At 45.0% G+C, this 20,341-nt stretch overlaps 1 protein-coding gene across 1 annotated transcript in view; it reads left to right on the forward strand.

Annotated features, from left to right (window-relative positions):
* LOC115328567 overlaps positions 1–20,341 on the forward strand; it is an 89,133-nt gene that overhangs the window by 48,323 nt on the left and 20,469 nt on the right. Inside the window, exons 2-4 of the mRNA XM_042288696.1 lie at positions 15,867–15,996; positions 17,916–18,055; positions 19,497–19,620. Coding sequence (XP_042144630.1) covers positions 15,867–15,996; positions 17,916–18,055; positions 19,497–19,620 — 394 coding nt within the window. The remainder of the gene's footprint in view (positions 1–15,866; positions 15,997–17,915; positions 18,056–19,496; positions 19,621–20,341) is intronic.

Consider the following 20,341-nt stretch of genomic DNA (forward strand, 5'->3'; position numbering starts at 1 on the left):
GCCAACTGCCGCCAACGAAGGAGTATAAGGCGCCGAGAGCCGGCGTAACTAGCCGACGACGTTTTCGACTCAAAAGCGGCGCGCGTTCCGCAGGCGTTGAAAACTCGGGTAGAGGCAATCGCAGCATGTGCTTTATCATGTTTCTGCTCACCGTGCCCACGAACACAAATTAAATCCACTATGCCGACCAATGGCATAGCCAGAAACGTATTTCAGGGGGTGTTTTTCCTTGCTCAAACCGCTGAAAATGCAAAAAAAAAAAAAAAGAAAGAAAGAGAGGAAACGAAATTATACAAACACAGTATTAGTTACTATTTTCCTGTTTCTTGGAAGACAAACATTCAACCTTTTTTCGCCACATCTCGTTCGTAAACTTTAATGGTGAACAACGAAAACACACAATCATAAAATATAATAATGGGCTTTCAACTAAAAAGTCCAGACACGCTCACAAGTATTCCGGTGCGTACACTTCTCTGCGGAACACTCGGGTATCCGATGACTAAAAAATTACGGAAAAGTGCCACAGAATAATGAAGTTTAGAATACGATTAAACATACAAACTTCTATGCGCACTAGGGCAATGAGCAAGTGAAGTGTGATGCTCATTGTTACTGCGTGAATCAAATTTTTCAAAAATTATCGTATTATGGCCATGCTTTGGCTCTTTCCGTTCTTCGATGTCGTTTTACGAGAAAGGGGCAAAGAAAGTACCAGCTTTTATCATTTTGTGGGGTCTAAACATTTAGTGAAAACCACTGTGGGTCAATCGAAATAAGCGAGGAAACACTTCCAAGGCTAACTTGGATGTTCCGGTGAATGGTCAGACGCGCAACACCTAGCAAGCGCTCCTGGAACGTTGAAGCTCTCAGGTATGACTTGAGCCTTCGCTGTCTCGAGAACGAACGTTCCGTTTTAGTTGTGTTAACGGGCATGGTGGCAAGGATTTGCAGCAGGTGGTTTGCATTATATAGGATACAAGGCCTCCGGGAAACGACAAGTCGCCTGTATCGCTGAGGCGCGCTAAGCGGTGCGATCCTTCCATATCTGTGTCCAAACCAGAACTTCCCCAGGCAATTTATTTAACAAAACGTATGCTCCGCAGAGGCGGGATATTTGCTTGAAGTTGAGGCTTGAGACATAGAGTCTGATGTCGTTGGCCACAACACCGCTGTCGCCTGGGGAGGACGTTGCTGCCAGACATGAATGTGCCGACTCTGCTGGAGACCTTGATGACACCATTCTTCAAAAAAAAAAGCGTCAAGCGACAGCTTGGCTATTGAATCTATTACTTTCACGAGTCCCATGCTGGACGGAAGACTGTAAGCATTACCTAATTCAGCGATTAAGTCAACTAGGTACGCTTTGAAACCAAGTGACAATGAGCATTCCAAAATGTGCTTCTTCTACAGTGCATATACTGCCACTTTGCCTCTCGCTTCTTTTTTTTTCTTTCTTTTTTAAGGGGGATGCTCTATTTTCCTTTACATTTTGGTTCGTATAGTGCTGAACATAAAGGAGTGCAGGCTAGTAAACTCTTAAAAAGGGGAAGACTGGACGAAAAAGAAGAACAAAACCCCTATTCTGTTTTTCATTTCGTCGTCCTATTTTCATTATAAGCGTTTGCTGCCCTGAAATTGTCGTCGAGTCCTTGAGACTCAAAGGCTAGGGGGACTATAGTCGCCTATCACATTGCTAGAATTATTTCGAACCCGCGTTTAAAGACGGGGTTACCCTGCTTGTACATGATACAAGAGACAGTCTGCCCACAGAATCGAGCGCGATTCACCACGAGATGTCTGCTTCGAATGCCGCGTATCAACGAGTTCAAGGAGAATCTCGACACGCGGCATCCAAACTACGGATACCGCGGTGATTCGTGTTTGTTGGCTGTCCTTCGTAGGATGTATGAGCAGTTTGACACCGGCTTTAAAGAAGGACGCGTAAAACGCAAAAAAAAGACCAGAAGATGCAAGTTGACTCCAAGTTGGCCAGGGCTCCTCGATATCTGTCATCTCTTTTGCCCGGCTCTATTAATTTCAAAATTACAAGTATGCCGCTAAAAGGCTTAATATATTCATTTTTATAAAGTTGTGGCTTGGTGGCTATAGGTGGCTCAAGGCGCCGCCCAATTACAAAAGTTCAGCTCCCTTCATCTATCCGCAGTAAGCAGTCACAAGCCGTTGTAATGCCGGCGCGCTCAAACGCGGAAGTGTGAATCAGCGTTGAAGTCAGGCAACAAAACTCGCAACTGATTGGCAAGCGGAGATGTAACATCCGTCATCGCAATGTTTAATCGCTCAGTTTGTATCCGACATCCGACATTGCGCATCCGAGATTCTCTTTATAGCTTCTTTCTCACTCAGTTCTTTCTGTCACAGTCATGCGAACGACGCACATCCGGGAAGTGGTATATGGTCTTTATCGTGTTTGAGTAGGGTATGTGCCGCCATGGCAAACGCGTATATTAAGCGACAGTCGGTTTCGTGCTGTATAGGATCCAAAATTCGTCAATGTATACCGCAAAAATGTCTGTCAGAATCTGGTACGGAACAGTTACAGTGATCTTCCTATGCACGTTCTCGGCTCAGTGGGGTAAGTGCTTCGGCCATTCACAGAATACCCTCGTCGCAGTCGTGTACTTTTCCAAGTGTTTTTTTTTATTTTTTTATTTTTTTGTTGTTGAAAACTTGGAGCTTTAGACCTTTAAGGGTAAATAATAAAAACAAACGACGCAACATAAAAATATATACATGTTACAGATGAATGTAAACATTTTTAGATGATTGAAACAGCGCGTTTTTTGGACATTCAATAATCTGATCATTGGATCGCTCGCTGCACGCTGCGTATATATGAATACGTCGTCAATGATTTTGACATTTGGTCTCGCCCTTGAGATTGATATCAAAGAAACTTCCATGTTGACGAAAGGTGTTTATGAACCAGGGGAGCCTGACATCTAGGAAGTGCAGTTACGTAACAGTTCCCAGTACTTGCTTTACCCATACGTTGGCTGTCGGTTTTGTGAAAGCATTTCTGTGAGCTTCCTTCATATAATCATGTGGAACATGTTAACGACAGCTCGTCTACTCCGTCTTCACAGAACCATATAATGCAACCCACCGTAGCTTATTTTATGTTGCGTGATTTTTTGTTGCGCGATTGAGTGCCACAATCACCGGGCAGCACATGCGAGCCAAGACGTGACGTTCCACACTCTTCCGCGAAACGTGCAGTGACGAGCAAAATGTATTGTAGCCGCGCGTAGGGACTGGGTTCGCGTAAAGATAGAGATCCCGCTTATGCAGCAGTCATCTCACGGAAGAGAGCTACGAGCTGAGCTCTAAGCGGACAGAAGGCTCGTGAGCTGGGGTGTGATGCGCTGCCAACAATATTCAACTGCGCCCACCCACTCCTCGCCCAAATCGAATCAATCGGTTTGATTATGCAGCGAAGCTGAAACCAACAGCAAATCCATCTGGAAACGATGCCAAAAGTTGTATTTAGCACGCGTACAGCAAGATTCTGTTTGACACGCGTGTGAAAATGGAGCGTGGCTGCGATTCACCAAGCTCGTCCAAGTCAGGTGACGACATGCATTTGAACGATTCGTCGTTTGCCATCGACCCGCGGACATCGCCCCCAAAGGGAACGACCTGCAGCCTCATCACCGATCCAGTGGATCCGCCGATATGTGGACCCAGATGCCGCTTTGTATACCTAGATGCCACTTCAGAGGCAAAATTCGCATGCTTTGCTTTTCAAGCGCTGTTAGTCCGATCGGTGACCGTCGTAGTTGCGTCTGCGCGAAACGACATACGTTTGCTCGAAGCTTATGGTTGTTTTCAAGTAATATCCTGCTAAAAGGCGTGATTCTCGTTTGCACACGCTGGGAACTGCACTAGAAGGAACGTATTTCAGCAGAGTAGAGCCTAGAAGACTATATAATTCGAAACAAAATACAGGACATCCATCGACCAACGCTTGTTTTCCCGACCATCCGACAAACCTTTGCGTTTTGTCACGTCACGCAGCAGCTACGGATGACAGCCATTGACACTGGCGAAATTCGGGGTGCAGTTTCGTACATACACTCATGAAAGGTTTAATTAATAACCGGAGATCATATATCAAAATAAAAATGACGTTTGTTTATATGAAGGCTCCCTCGACGTAACGAGCGCAAAAACTTCAGTACTTCCGGTTTCGACCGGGCAATCCCTTTAAATTGCCCCGTTCCGTATTCCCCGCATGCGAGAAGCCCCGTCATCACCGCGCATCAACTGGGATTTTTTTTATGTCTTAACCTGATTAATATTTTTAGGATGTACAAAACAGTAATTTAAGGAAAAGGAACAACAAAATAGGGCGAAGCGCCGAAAAACTTCGAATGGCGCGCAAGTTGTCCATTGCATAACTCGCATCACCAGCAATGCCCTCCGCTATCGCGGAGGGATACTCGGACGCAGAATAATACACTTTATATACCTTAGAGGATAAAAATAATTTTAAATGGGCGTAAGAAGAATTTAGCTGGTGTTTGGTTCTGCGATATGTGACGCCATGAGTTTGGGGTTAACCGTTTCTACAGAACCCACTTCGGCGGGAATGTGAATCCGCGCCTGCTTCAGAGTCGACTACAGCTTTGGTTCAATGCTTATTCATAAAAGCTGGAACTTCAAATGTTTTGCGAGTGACTAGTGACTGTTTGCGAGTGATGTTTTCTGTGTGTGTGTGTGTGTGTGTGTGTGTGTGTGTGTGTGTATTTTTCTTTTCTTTTCTCACTTTTAACGTCGAAGGACGTGAATCTGTTGAGCGCAGGCCGGAAGAACGGAAAGCAATTACCCAGTTATTCCTCACTTGAGTGTCGGGTGCGGCATGATTAACCGCCGAATTCACAAGCCCCACTTCGATTGAGGATCTCCTCCACTTCCTCGAGGAAGGCGCAAAGGCCGGCACTGGCCCATGCGCTTTTCTTGAGGAAGTGGAGGGGACCCTCAATTGGAGTGCGGCTTGTGAATTCGGCGGTTAGTCACGCAGGCTAGCGTGCACGCTTACTGTCTCTTAGTTAAAAGCAGAATGATCCGCCGTCACGGTGTGTGGACCCGGCCTCCTAAAGCGAGGGGTTCGTGTAACAGGTTCTGAAACTGCGACTTTGAAAGTGGGACAAAAAAGTGCGGGGCGTTTGCCGCGAGGCATTTAACGAGGGTCATTTGACATGGGATGCTTTAGTGCACCACAAATCGGGAGGTCAGTCCGCCACGGATGGCGTTTCTTCTATCAGCTCTGCAGTGGATGAGGAATTTAGTCGGCACAGCAGCACTTGCACAGAGTGTTATTCGACGTTAATGACGATGTAGTGATTAGACGAAGACACGCTGGTATGCAGCTAATAATAATAATAATAGCTTTATTTACCATGTATAAGCATGGTGGGGGCTGAGGAAAAAAGCTGTCCAAGCAGCTTGACTGGTTCTCATTCAGACTATCCAGACGGAAGCAGGCAGGGCGAGTCCTGCAGCACGAGCTTTAGCTGCACGCGCTCCGAGCTGCGGTGGGCAACGCACTCTACCTTCAAACCCTCCGTACATTTCGGCTTTGAAAAATAAAATGAAATAGAAACACCAGAGCTGGGTTTTCCTGAGATGCGTGAAATGCAACGCATCCGAAACGTCAAGCCGAACTGAAAATCCGAGGCAAGCGGTTGGCTTCGCTTCGTCTTACGTGGGGTGCCTTCCTCGTACGCTGCTCAACGTGCAAGCGCGTTCTTTTGTTGCGATATTGTCGGGGACAAATTTTTTCTGGTACGTATTTCGAAAGAAGCGAAGGTCACGCGAGCAGTGCTGTGATCGGCGCTCAATGCGCGCGAACTCAGGGGACCCATAGGCAGCCGGCAACGGCCAGGCGGCGCCAGCAGGGTGAGAGCGTACGGTTGTACCCTGCCTCGTTGTAACTTGGCAAACGGCGAACGATGAGCCCCACATTGCGTGCCATGCGGGACGTATACGAGCGCAACGCACGCATGTTGGAGCATGACGCAGCGAAAAGCCTGATACTTCTTCGGAGCATCAGGCTTTTCGCTCGCTCCGGTGATACGCAGTCACGTTTCGGTTGGCCCGCCAGGGCCGTAGCTTCCGCACTACTGGCACGTTGCGCGATCACGGCTTCCTGGGATACCCAGTATTTCTTGCTTCAAACACTATAGGCTCTGCGGCGCCACCACAGTAAAAGCTCACGTTTAAACAATCCAGCCGCCACTCCCAGGGGTACCCAATATTTCTTGCTTCAGTCGCTAGATGGCGCCAAACCAAACAGCATTGCAGGTTGCCTACAGCTTTGGCTTCACTGCCAAAAAAATGTCCTTTACCTGTGTCGCGTCGGAACCTACACGAGTGTCACCCGGGGCAACCAGTGCGTCCAGATTCCAGAGTGTCTCCAACCACTTGGGTCGAGGTCACGTGCCGCCGCCTCGCTTTGAATGCAAGCTGCCGAGGGGAAGCGCAAGGCGTCGATCGTCAGTACGAATCCCCGAGCTTGGCGCGGCCTTTCCTCCCATTATGTTCCTCATTGCGCTCTAATTCACGCATGCGCACGACCAATCCATTTGCGCGGGAGGTACACGCCGTTAGATTGCAAACGCTGTCCGTTGGTTCAATCTGCGCCCTCTCTTACATCTAGGCACTCCAAGGGAAACGAGATAAGCCTTTCCAAGCATTCTGATAGAGTGGTGCGTCCAGAGGACAAAGATAAGAAGCCGGTAAATACGAAAGTGCCAGGCATGAACGGCAATGCCGGCGGTTTTGGGAACCTGTTCCGAATTTCATCAACTGGACTCACGTTACACTGCAAGGTTAGGCTTACGGGATAAGGAGAACGTAACAAGGTTTTTATGGCCGCATACCCCCAGGATTGTTTAGATTCGCTTTAGCACCCCTGTCTGCCGAGCTTATTTATGCAGGCATGAGCGCGATTAAAAAATTCTGTAATAAAAGTGTAACATTCGAGTGCGATTTAAATCCCCATACTTAAACAAATACTGAAGAAAAATTAAAATGATTGTATGCAAGTGCAAGAACCGACCACGACGAACATGAACGCTGGATCCCTAAGCATCCAAAAAGACCGTTGCTATTGAAACAGCCAGCTTTCGCGGGGATCGGGAGCTTGCTGTACACCGGAAGTTCTAGTTTTTCCGGAAGCAAACTTCGCTTTCCTCGTCCTACTTAAGAACGCGTTCGAGAATACCGTTTTCTCCTGTTCTTACGACGCTCTTAACTTACGAACCTTTTAGCTGAAGGATAAATAAGGAAGGAACATAAAAAAAGAGGACAGCCAAGGCGTTGTCCGTCCTCGTAACTTAAGAAGCTCTTCTTAAGTCTGGCCTCTGCTCCTTAGACTAAATGCGATGAAATGCGGAACCTTGACAGGAACATCGTGAGTAAAAACAATTAGGAAAGGCAATGGTACGATGTCTTGGACGACGTTGAGGACGACGTCCTAGTGGACTTCGTCATGGGCGACGTCTAGGGCGACTTCAGGCACGACGTTTAAGACGTCCTCGAGAACGACGTCGTAGACGTTGTCTAGGACGACCTCCGGAACGACGTCCTGTCATATGGCCAGACTGTAATCTATCAACAACTGCATCATCATCGGAATGCAATGACTTCGTCAACCTTTGTTTAGATTTTAATCTCACTCACTTGGTTACTCAACCAACTATTGGGCAGGAGATCGAACTATAGGGGGCGCTCTGACCCGTTTGTTTTCCCCACGCTTGGTGTTTACTCAACACAAGGCCTGTGCACATGCCGACAGGCCTTATGGGCATGGCCATGTCCTCTTCTACAATAGAGCGCGGGGCGCAGTTTAATAAAAAAAATACTAACAATCGACGAAGCGACGGTAAGTGCCGGATCTATCCTCAGAGAATGCGAGCTTGACCCACTTCGGCTTTTGTGATGAGCTGGGATCGTGCATGCTGCATTGTTCATGCAGGCCGAGTGGAAACAAAAGAGCCCCTCCTCCCCTTCGCCGGAGAACACGAACTCCAGCCGAACCAGAGAGTAATATAGTAAACGTAAAGAGAGGACACAGGAGCCGATTCGAGGCCCAGATACTGCGTTTCATACCCTCCGCTACGTGGCGCTTTGCTGCAATTTGGTTAAAATTAATTAAAACTCTTTTTGTGAAAAGTATTTATTTTTTATATGGCAATGCTCTAAAATTGTTTAAAGTACTTAAAACAACTAAATAGTATAAATCAAATACGTCACAAAAACCACGTGATGAATGGCGCCTGCCATGGCCTGCCTGCCTGCACGCCGTCGCCTCTGCATCATTCTGCATGGCCTCTGCTCATCCCTGCGTCGTTCGTCTGTGCCGTGCGTGCCGTCCATCTGTGCTTTCTGCTGCATCATGTTCGGTCGACTTTGCATCAATCAAGGTGACGCATGACCGCCCGCGTGCTCGCATGCTCGGCGTGAGTTCGTGGAGCCGATCGGTTCGAGCTTCCCGCGCTGTTGTTTCTGCCGGGCTGTCTGGCTGCACTTGAACGTGTGTGCATGTTGATTTTCGATGAGATTGTTTTAAAAAAAGAATTTAACTTACGACCCTACACACGAAATTGTCCATGGGTTTACAGATGACGGTGTTGAACGAACCTCTAACATTGCAGATAGAGCCTTGGTTGTTATGCTGTCTGAAATTTCCAGGAGGTGCGTTTAGCCCCTTGCATACACTATTGTGCACGGGAGGCACTCACTCGATCGAATGGCGCTTTAGCGAACGCCCACGTTTCACCGAATGACACTTTAGCGAATAGTCGGACGCCGCGAAGCGGCGTTTTCGGGTGAGCCAAATGGGTTCACGTTTTTGTAATGAGCCGCCGCAGACTGTCGCCGCGAAGCGGCGAAAGCGCAGCGCGGCGGATGGGTTAACGCGCGCCCCCGTTATTCGCTAAAACGTCGATTCGCTCAAATGTCGGTGTTCGCTTAAACGTTATTCGCTCATGTGATATGGACCCGCTTCACAGTAAAGGCTGTGGTCTGTGGTTAGGGGGCTTTAAACGCAAGCTTGGTGTGTGTGTTGATAAGCCATTTTTTGAAGTTGACAACGAACACGTTTACTTTGTCTTTCATGTTCCGCACCTTCCCAAAACAAACAAGAGCAATCTCCAAGCCTACAAACTTTGCATTGGAAATGAGGTCATTGAGTGGTCTTCTATTGTTGAGATTTATTGTTCTATCTATGAGATGAGCTTGCAATTGGCAACGAAACTTACTGAGACACATTTTTTTGCAAGAACCTTTCTGTAACATGGAAGAAAATTGTGCCCCCACAGATACTGAGTGCCTCACTCTTTCTTGCAATCATATCCCTTGTTTATGCCAAGGAACTTCCTGAGGCAGCCATGGCTACAGCCTATTTCTGCGATAGGATGTGCATACTTTTTGATTTTCTAAATGGCTAAAAAATTCAAGAAGACGGGGCAGAAGTTGCGTTATGCATTCTGAAGGGAGAATCTGAAATACTTGATTTTCTCCACCAGTAACTCGGATGGATTTCAGCCTGGCCGTTCCAAAGTAGGAGGCAGCCATAAGCCATCATTGGGTGGCAAATTACTATAAAAAGTTTCCTCATGCTCTGGGATGAGCTTTCAAGCAGCCATGACTTTAAGTTCTTACTTACACGACGCCTGCAGCAAGACACACTTCACACGCTTTTGGAGCCATATACGACAAATGCTGGACTGCAACACAAACCCAAATGTCCATCAGTTCACCTCCAGGACTAAAACACCTCTCGATAAGGAAACTGTTCAAACTGTCGGACAATGAAAACGTAGAGGATGACAAGGCTGACCTTCTAAAGGAGTTGCAAATATATTCGCACCATGAAAGTTTAATTTCAGACATTGTGGAATGTCTTCCAATTGATAACTTCCCGCCACTAGAGGATATTTCTGAGCTGGCATCAGACATCAGGTCTAACATAATTGATGACTCGTCCACCTTTTTATAACGTTTGGGGCTATTTGATCAAGCTTTTGCTTGAACAGACAACTTACAGCTGTGGCTGTTCTCAGCTGCTATCGGATGAGTCTAATAACTTGACCAGGCCTCACCAGTACTGTCTTGTTCCTAAAGCATACCACGTGCATGGAATATTCTTCGGGAACTTAGTAGTACCATCACAGGCTGCCTTTCATTTCATTCAGCAACTAGAAAATCACTTTCTTCCCATAGTAGAGAGTGTAACACATGTTCGAGGAGTCTGTGCCGCCTTGTATAGCACTCTTTGAGGTCTGGGTGGTTTTAGCCTTTGCCCAGAGGAGTACCACAAAGGGTTTTTAAAATTGTTTTGCAGAATACGCTTGTGTTGACATGTTTGATTTCTTAACCGGAATTTGAACAAAGTTCGGTTGCACTCTTTAGTGGCTAGTAAGCAACGAGACAGGTTTAACTGTTAATAGTATATTAACAGAGGCGGTTGCCAAACCAAAAAAAAAAAAGTGCTTATTAAGTGGGCGGTGCAGCTTGCTCTCCAAATATTTGTTTCCCCTTTTTCCAGGGAATGTGTATCACGGCTCCCTAACAAAAATATTTGTCCACTTTCTACAAAATTTCGATAGAAAATAGTGTATAGAGACAAAATATTTGAAAGAAAATGTATGCACTTTTGTATCCACTCTCCATAGTTTTTTAGCCGCTTTTTTCTGAAGCCATATTTCTTTTCTGAACAATTTCGGGGAATGTTTAGGGACGTTAAATCTTGTCAGATTTCGAATGGAGTTCTCATTGTTTGGTAATGGCTCGCCCGCAGTGAGTTTGAGGCTATGAAAATTGGTGTTTTTTTATATTTGCCGGAAATCGGGAATTTGTACTATCCGGCGTGTGCTTCACACTGTTATGATGCTCTTATGACTGGTGATGATAGCGATGTCTTATTTATTTTTGCCCTTACTTCCCGTACCCGAGTCGGCGTGAAAGTAAATGTATCATACAGCATGTTCTCTGTGGAAAGGGTTTGTTAACTTGGCTCCGCTAAGAATCTATTACGAAGTGTACGATATGCCGAAGTCCTTCATATTCATTTATTTTTGTGAGTATCGATCTCTTTCGTATAAAACATACAGAGCTTCTGAAATAAATCATGTATACATGAATGTGGTCCAATAAAATGCGTTCGAACCACTTACTGTTGTTGACCCCAAAATGCTCCACCAGCCAGGAGTCAATGCGGCGATTGTGTAACTTCAATGCTTTACAAAAGAAAAAGAATAAGAAATATATATACTTTTGCTTTGTGAAGTAAGTTGAAATATTGTTTGATACATTTTGCACGGACTCTATCGTAAAAAATAAAGCAAAAGTGAGTCAAAAGTAAAAAAACAAACAAAAAAAAACAGCGGTTTCGGGAGTCAAGGAGCTCCCGAGAGCCGAGCGAGGCGGGGAGGAAAGAGAGAAAGAAGGGTACCGGAGAACCGGAGCAAAAAACGCTCAAACCGAAACCGAAACGAACTTGACCGGAAACGGAATCAGATTATGTTTAATACCGCCCGCTAGGAGCGCTACCTGTAACTGGTCTATCTGGGCCGCTGAGGCCTTTGGCAGTGTCCGCTCTTTACCTTGTGTATATTACTCTATGGCCGAACGCTGACGCCGCGTTCGGTTATGTCGGCCGAACGCTGCGTCATTGTATTTGTTGTCCCCATCCGTGTAGTTGTTAGGTTAACAGCTTGGGGCGTCACGGTCTGTCCTCCTCTCCAATAGTGACCCCGATATCCACAAATATATTGGATCTGGTCTTGTAAAATCACCCTGACCTAGTTTCCCCCATGTCCTGTCTTCCAGGGATCAGTGATCATTACATCTTGCATTTTATGTTAAAGCTTCTGTGACGAAATCATTAAGTCACGTAAAACAAATTCGAGATTATGCAAAAGCTCACTTCGTCAAAATTAACATGGATCTAAGAACGTTTATTGATATATTTCTAAAGGATTCTCAAACCGTTCAGCGGAAGAGAATCGGCAAATATTTGAGAATAAAGTACAATCTTTTACTGACCCACATATTTCCCTTAGGACTGAACTCGAAAATTCCCAGCCTCCGTGGTTTAACAGAGCCCTCAAACGACGGCTTTCAAATTAAAAGAAGAGTTTATTTCGAGCAGCCAAATTTACCAGATGTGAACGGCGCTGGTCCAAATGCCGCACTACTCCTGAGACATATAAAGAGACAATTAATAAGACCAAGCTGGTGCTTTTCACACGCACCTTACCCGATATGTTAATCAAGAACCCTAAAAAGTTCTGGAACATCATGAACAAAAAAACTAATTTTTCTGTTAGTTGGAACAACGAAAGTGGTGATCCTATGCCCACTGAAGAGAGTGCGATTGCATTGAGCAGAGTTTTTATAGAATCATTTTCTAGTGACAGAAGCACACGGTTTCCTATTCTAGATATTTCAGATTATTGGCCGATGAATCCCATCTTGCTTAATTTTTCTGGTGTCGACCATGTCATAAAAACATTAAGATTGTCGTCTTCAGCGGGAGTAGATGGTGTTAATTCGAAGTTTTTGAAAAATACAAAACACTACTATTCTAATATTTTTGCTAATCTTTTTCATCAGTCAATTACATATAATGTTCTTCCTTTAGATTAAAAGGTGGGGAAGGTGGTTCCCATTTACGAGACTGGTGACAGACACTCCCTGCTAGATTATCGCCCAATCTCTATAACCAGTGTACCTTGAAAACTCCTTGAGCGTGATTCATTTTCCCGCCTTGTCAATTTCTTAGAATTTAACAACCTCTTCTACCCATCCCAACATGGATTTTGAAAAAAAAACATTTTCATGCGAGACACAGCTTATAAAATTAATTAATGAGCTTCACTGCATCCAGGACCGAGGATCCCAGGCAGACTGCATTTTCCTAGATTTCTCCAACGCGTTCGATAAAGTATTGTAAACAACTTCTGAAACTGTCCAAGCTTAACATGGATGTTAACTTTCTTGCATGGATTCAATCTTTTTATCATAGCGGTCACAATGTAACTTATAGTCAGTAATAGTAACTCTTCCATTTCGTCTGTAGCCTCTGGGATTCCCCAAGGATCTGTTTTAGGACATTTGATTTTTTTAATTTATATTATTAACCCACCTCTTGATGTTTCCTCGCTTATTTGCTTATTTGCTGATGACTGTGATTTACCGTGAGATACTTAATGATCATGATAGCATCATGCTTCAGTCTGACATTATTGCTATCTACCAGTGGTGTGACGTATGGACTATGAGTCTTAATACTAACAAATGTAAGTTCATGCATGTATCTTTCCAGGCACATGAAACTAAGACCGACTTTTTTTAATCAGGCTCAGCTGGATACGGTAACTTCTTACAAATATTTAGGTGTACAAATAACTTCTAACCTCTCATGGAAAACACATGTTCAGTATATCACTTCTAATGCTATCCGTATGTTAGGATACCTCAGGCATAACTTTTCATTAGCACCTGTTTCTCTCAAGGTAGTTGATAATAAAACTCTATTTCGACCTGTGTTAGAATATGCAGCCTCTGTCTGGGAACCCAGACAAGCCACTGTCATCCCCGCGTTGGAAGGCATTCAAAATAGATCCGCTAGTTTTATTTTTTCTAATTCTCATTCTTCATCTAGCGTCACTTCTATGAAATTAACTATGTCAGTCCTGCCCTTCTTCCTGCGACGTGAGCTTTCAAGCCTCTCTTTAATACACATAATGTATTTTTATAATCCTGTGCTTCGCGACAAATTAGTCACCCATCTCTTTCACTATCTGTTAGTCATGATCATCAGCACAAAGTTAAAGGAGCTGTGCAACAATTTCAGTGCTTTGCTTAAATAATTTTAGAGCTGGTGTCTCGACCTTTCTGAAGAACAAAAAACTGCTTTTGCCCGCATGTCTTAATTTTTATTTTAAAAATGAACAAAGATTGAGGTTTCGGCACCTCTCAACTCCTTCGCCATCTTCCGAGTAATGTGCGGTGTGACGTCAATGGGGGTCGCGCGGGGTTCCGGTGAAGCTCTCTCTTTAGAGCCATCAGTGAGCAGCGAGAACTCGTCCACTCGCGACCGTGTGACCACCTGCTGGCGCAGCGCGAACTATATGGTTAAAGGAGGAAAGTCTCATCCGGGTCCGGCCATACCCGTCCGGCTCTGCCCCCGTCCCCCTCCGGCTTCTGGCGGCTGTTCCTCGACTGGGACCACCTTCCCGGATCAATTGCGTCGAACACAGACATTGCACTTTCTCGGTCTGCTGTAACCAATCATTTTTCTGGTGAATTTGAATAACTCTACGTTGTTTTGATCCCAAATTTGCTCTCCCCTCTGTAATGTCTTAGGGCCCTGAGGCTTAATCAAAAATAAATAAACAAATAGAGTACGACGTGAATGGCGACGCCTAGGACGACATCTAGAATGGCGCCTGCAAGACGTCCTAGACGACGATGTCATGAACAACGTCTGGGACGACCTCTACAATGACCTCAAGGACGACGTCGAAGTCGTCAGGTCATGTCAGCTTCAGCTAGCGGCTCTTGTGAGCTTACGCTAACGGCGCTTACGCGAACGGAGCACACACAACCGGCGCTTACGCGGCCGGCGCTTACGAGCTTACGTGACCGGAGCTTACATGACCGGAGCTTACGCGACCGCCACTTCAGCCCAGGACTGAAGTGCCTCGGCTGAAGTGCCGGTCGCTTACGAGCTTACGTGACTGGAACTTACGCAACCGGCACTTCAGCCGTGGGCGCTTCAACCACAGACGTTTCAGTCACCGTTGCTTGAGCCGCAAGCGCTCCAGCCACCATCGCTTCTGTCACGAGCACTTCAGCCACCAACGTTTCGTGACCTTTGTTACGCGTCCTTGAGCGGTTGCCCATTAAGCAACCGCTTAAAAAATTCTTCCCGAAGAACGGACAACATTTTTGGGATGCCACACGTCTTTCTCTGGTCCGCAATACCGTGCACAAAAGCGGGAACCGCGAGTCCGACCTTGTGGTGCCTGCTTTCGTTGCGCGAGCTACATGGCAGGAGCAGCGTCGTCTCAAGGTTTGGACCTCGCGCCGATCGATAGCCGTTTCTGCAATCCTACATAAAACAGAACCGCCACTTACAGCGGAAGTAATCGATACTACCTAGAAGACAAGGCCTGGGCGTGACATCATCGTTGGTGGGTCCCCGAGCCTCCTTAAACAGCAAACACTTAGTTTGACTTGAGCCGTTGCAAAGGTGCAGACAACGTCCGTTTTGACGACGCCGCGTGCGTCGCGCTTGTCGTGAGGCGCCGCAAACCCGCTGGCGGCGAAGTTGACGCAAGGTAGATGGCACTGCGTGGATCCACTTGTGAAAAAGCTGGGCAAGAAAGGCCCAAGAGTTGTCCTTTAGGTTGTACTGACGCAATGCTTGACACGAGCGTGACGTCCCCTAAGTGACTGTGTTCAAGGGCTACCGACTAGATGACACCAGCGTGCCGGCTTCTTGCTTATTGTTTCGCTTCGTATATGGTTACGTGCGGACGCAACGCACTCGATGTCACTTAAACGCAAATGTGTGAAGAAACCTGTAGATTTATACAGAGTAAAAAAAATAGCTTCCAAGCAGAAAAAAGAATTTAGGAGATAAAATTTCACGAACACAGCTTGTGTTTGTTCTCAGCTGAACACAAGGGGGTAAAAACGAATTAACACGTATCAAAATGCAAGGCGGTGTCTAAAATAATCCTAATCTTTAAATATTTGTTTTATTCTATCACATGAACGTAAATTGTAAGTAAAAATATCGCATTTAATCTTTTCTTTATTTCAAGGTGCCTGCGATGTTCAGACGTGTGGAAGTGCTCTATTAACTTCTTGCTTCCCTGCTGATGTGGCAACATCGCCAAAAGTGAAGTTCGAGATTCCCGGCGCCACAGTGGATTCTCTCAAGGAGGACTGCACGTGAGTGTACGTTATACCTACCCAGTGTTGTACAAGTTAATGGAAAAAAGGTAAACGGCTACAATTACAATTATTACTGGTTAAGAAGCATTCAATTAGATTACTTCACTATTTGAACAGAGAAGAAATCGGTCGCTACTTGAAAAAGTAACCGTTCCTTTTCCTTTTTCATCGGATTAAAAAAAAAAGAAAAAAAGTATTTTCTACCGTATCAAGACCGGAATTTCGTACAGTCCATCACTGAATTATAATCACCGATTTATAACCTAAGTGTCCACTTCTTTAACCACAGATTTTGCTAAACCACCCTCCAGTCAGACATTTGGGTCTAGGATTTTTTTGGAAGAAAACTAGTACAAACAGAGGGCGACACTAGAAAGGGGAGAGGAGAAAGGGGAAGGAAAATAGTAAGAGTTATGAGCAATTGTAGAACTTCCAAAAGTAGTAACATTACTCTTGTGGTAACTTCTTAATAAATGTAATTTGATGATTACAAAATCATCCATAATGTAATCGGCCACGAGTGACTTCATTACGTGTTCTGAGTGTACCGTACATGTACATGCTCCTACCCGGGGTTCTCCTACCATAAAAGATTCTTCGTTTCGAACGCAGACAGTGAAATCTTCTTAAGCAGCTTGACAAATAAGTAATTGTAATGTACTAATGCATTACTTTCAATAAAGAATCACCTGGCTTAGACATGACGTCATACACAATGAAGCTGCAAGTACAGTTGGTGGGTCTTTTTTTATCGAGCAGCCCTAGCTGGGGGTTGTAATTTAGTGGGGAACTTCTCAAGCGCAGCTCTTAGGCGCCCGTTTCCGTCTTAAGCGGCGTCGCCGTTGGCGTAACTGCGAGTTGCATTATGAGACGTTTCCCATAATGACGTCACACGTGATGTCACGTGTAACGTCAGGAGGGTCACGAGGGACGTCACACGGCGCCTGAATTCAGCGGAAAGTATCCCCGCTAAATATAGCGGAAACATTTCCCCGCTAAATTTAGCGAATACATTTTCCAGCTAAATTTAGCTGAAAACGTTTCCCGCTAAGTTCAGCGGAAAATTTCCCTAGGAATACTAGCAGAACAAGCTCCCCGTTAAGGTTAGCGGAAAAAATTCCCCGCTAAATGAAGCGGAAAACTTTTTCCCGCTACATTTATCGGAATCATTTCCTTGTTAAATTTAGCGGTGAATGTTTTCCGCTCTATTTAGTGGGAAATTTTCGCTCCCAAATTTTCCGCTAAATGGGAGGGGAGCAGGAGAGGAGAAGGGGAGAGTACGGAGGGGAGGGGGAATACCGTCCCCTCCTCCTCCTCAAAGAGCTGCGCTCTAATTTGGCATTACAGAGAGTTGTAAACATCCTTCATTTTTTCTTCTAAATTTAATCGTAATTTCTCAGGTCTTGCATTTCGGTAATCACGTGACATTGTAACCTTGCTTAACGCATGAGGTCACACGAAATGATGAAGTTGCGTCACGTCACGTAACCTGATGTCCTGTGACGTAAGGTTACGTGACAACGTCACGACACCTCGGGTCACGTGACGTCAATTTCTATGCTAAATTTAGCAGTGAAACTGACGTCAGGTGCTGAAGCTTTAACGTAATTTTCCTTGTTTAGCGTGGAAACTGATGTCACAAGACCTAACGTCGTGTGACACCAGGTCTCCTGAGACATGAGTACTTAAAGTTTAGTGGCAAAACTAGTGTAACGTGATATTGCAACCACTTGCGTTCACATCAATAAGAGCAAGAAAGGCCCATGGAGGGTTCCCACACAAAGCTGTCGCTCCAAACGTTTTCTTCTTTTTTTTTATATTCCTTATTCCTGTTTCGGTCCTCAGGCCCGAAGATTCAGATGGGCTAACAACTGTTCCATCGCTCTCAGTAACTCTTCTCAAAATCTTGTTCCCAGGAATGCGGACGCAATATCTACTTGCGTAAAGGGTCTAAAGATGGACGGCTGCCAAGACGAAGAAAGACGCCAGCTCCAACTGCTTAAAGACGGGCTTCGTACAACAAGAAACTCTTTATGCCACGAAGATCTCTACCAGAGTAAGTAAGCTCCACTTATTTATTCATAGGCTAATATTCGGTAAAAAAGAAATTCGCTTGTCATCAATAATATTTGCAATCTGGGAGTGTGAGATATAAAGAAAAGAACGTATCCCTGGTGTTCCCCTAAAAGAGAAGATCATAAAGATGTCAATAGCTATACGAACCCTTTCATGCCAACACGTTCCTTTTGAAGAGTTGTGTATAATCACATTTGTGAACGCGCAGGCATCGAAATTTCCCGCTCGTTTTACAGTGCTTCGTTCCAATGTGGACAACCTATACGTCAAAAACAAATGCACTCAAAGACGAAATACCTGAGAGGTTCTACAGTTCGAGGAAAATTTAATTACATAGAGTGCTTTTGCTCCGAACGCTTTTGTTCACGCATCGCGACGCTGATGCCCAGCGTCTTCGTCATGACCTGTCGCAGCTATCGCTGTGACTCTACCGTGGATTAACGCGGGCATGCACAATTTTGGCGGGGATTTTACGACCAACCGTAAGGATCGTTACATTCGACAGTACGACACTCCGGCTTTCGTTACGTAATTTGTTGCCACTCCGAACCCGTGTCCGATGCACGGGCAGAATAAGACACTAAGGTCCAAACACACCTTTCGGAGACGCTTTCCAGGCACGTCTTGACAAACACTTTCTTCGAGCATTCTTTTGTGACACATTTACCAGCAAGACTCAATTTGGAAATGTACTGGGATGTCGGGAGTTGTACTCTTTTCGGAACGTACACTTTAGATGGAGCATAAGCACCGGCTCCATGAATTTACCTCAAAAGCAAAGCACCCCCCAGAAAAGAAAAAAAAAAGTGCGAAAATAAATTAAGCATTGTCGAAAGCTCAGCCCCCGACCAAATGTAGCGCTAGTGGTCCTGACCAAACGGCAGAGTTCAAAAACTAACCGTTATCTTATTCAAACGTTATTAGCAATTTTCATAAATTTCCAATGGGAAAACGGTGACCGCCGGTGTCCATCAAAGCATGGGGTTGGAGGCGTCGACTATCGGGAATGGGCTTCATTTTTTCGTTGAAAGTAGAAAGAAGATCATCCATAACCTTTTAATAAGATATAATGTTTAGTTCTGAAACAGCATCTGGTCTGGACCAGTAGCGCAGCTCTTGGGCGGAAATTGAGTGTTCCACAAATTGTAGCCTATTTTTATGTCGAAGAAAACGCTTGAAACTTTTATTCTGGCACAGGCTATAACAGGTAAAAAAACACCTTCTTGAAGTATAACTTGAGGTGCAAAGTCTTTGCGTGGTTACCAAACCAGAAACGTGACATATCCTGGCGACAAATTTACACAAAGTGTCAGGTTTAATTGTTCTTTGTGAACGCCCTTGGAACCGCATATCACGACTTGTACTTGTCTTCACTGGAGTGCAATGCGGCAACACGTGTTTATTGAATGCAATATTTTCAGGCATGGTCGACTGGAACCGCTGTGTCAACGAAACTTCTTTTCATATGTGCATGGGTGAATACAATGATGAACGCACAACACTTGAAAACGATGGCCGTCTTACCCGAGATGAAATAGATTGCAGGTAATATCAGCACAAATTCATTTGCGATTATTGTTGTGAAAATACAAACCACAACCAGCTTAAGAAACGGAGGTGATGGCTCGTGGTGTCCACGCTTCTTGATATGAAATTCGCTCTTTCGCGTCCCTATCACCTAACTTAACCTTTAACTGGTTAAAGAAATGTTTCCATTGCAATTACACGTACAGCGGGTAAATAAGTATTTCATTGGGTTACTTCATTTCGTATGGGAAATAGTAATTTACCATTACTTAAAAAAGCAACGGTTTCTTTTTCGGGTTACTCGAGAAGCTTAATGTCGTAACGACTTGCAACATCCAGAAATGAACCTTAAACAAATATTAAACGTAGCTTTTGAACATAGAAATCGTAAAGAGCCTTCCCAACTTTTCTGTGAGTTTTAAAACAATCCTTTCGCACTTTCGATCTGTGGTTTAGAGCCACCGGATTACTCTTCTCAATTCTTGAAGAACTCCGACTGCTGATCTAGCACGACCCAAGAATCGAAACTTTTTATTGGATATTATTTGGTTTAGATTAGCGTTTTGAGCCGGATTGAAGTTGTTTTAAGGGAGAGAAGATGGGGAGGTTGAACGTTCAATAAACACATAGATATTGCTTTAGACGTCAAACTACGCACTGAAAGCCATTCGAAGAGTACATGGATTTGGCAATCCAAGTTGTTTAGACAGGAGAGTAACCTTCTTTTGTACAACCCAGT

The sequence above is a fragment of the Ixodes scapularis genome, unplaced genomic scaffold (assembly GCF_016920785.2).
Source record: "Ixodes scapularis isolate PalLabHiFi unplaced genomic scaffold, ASM1692078v2 PGA_scaffold10__122_contigs__length_95168666, whole genome shotgun sequence".
Classification (NCBI taxonomy): domain Eukaryota; kingdom Metazoa; phylum Arthropoda; class Arachnida; order Ixodida; family Ixodidae; genus Ixodes; species Ixodes scapularis.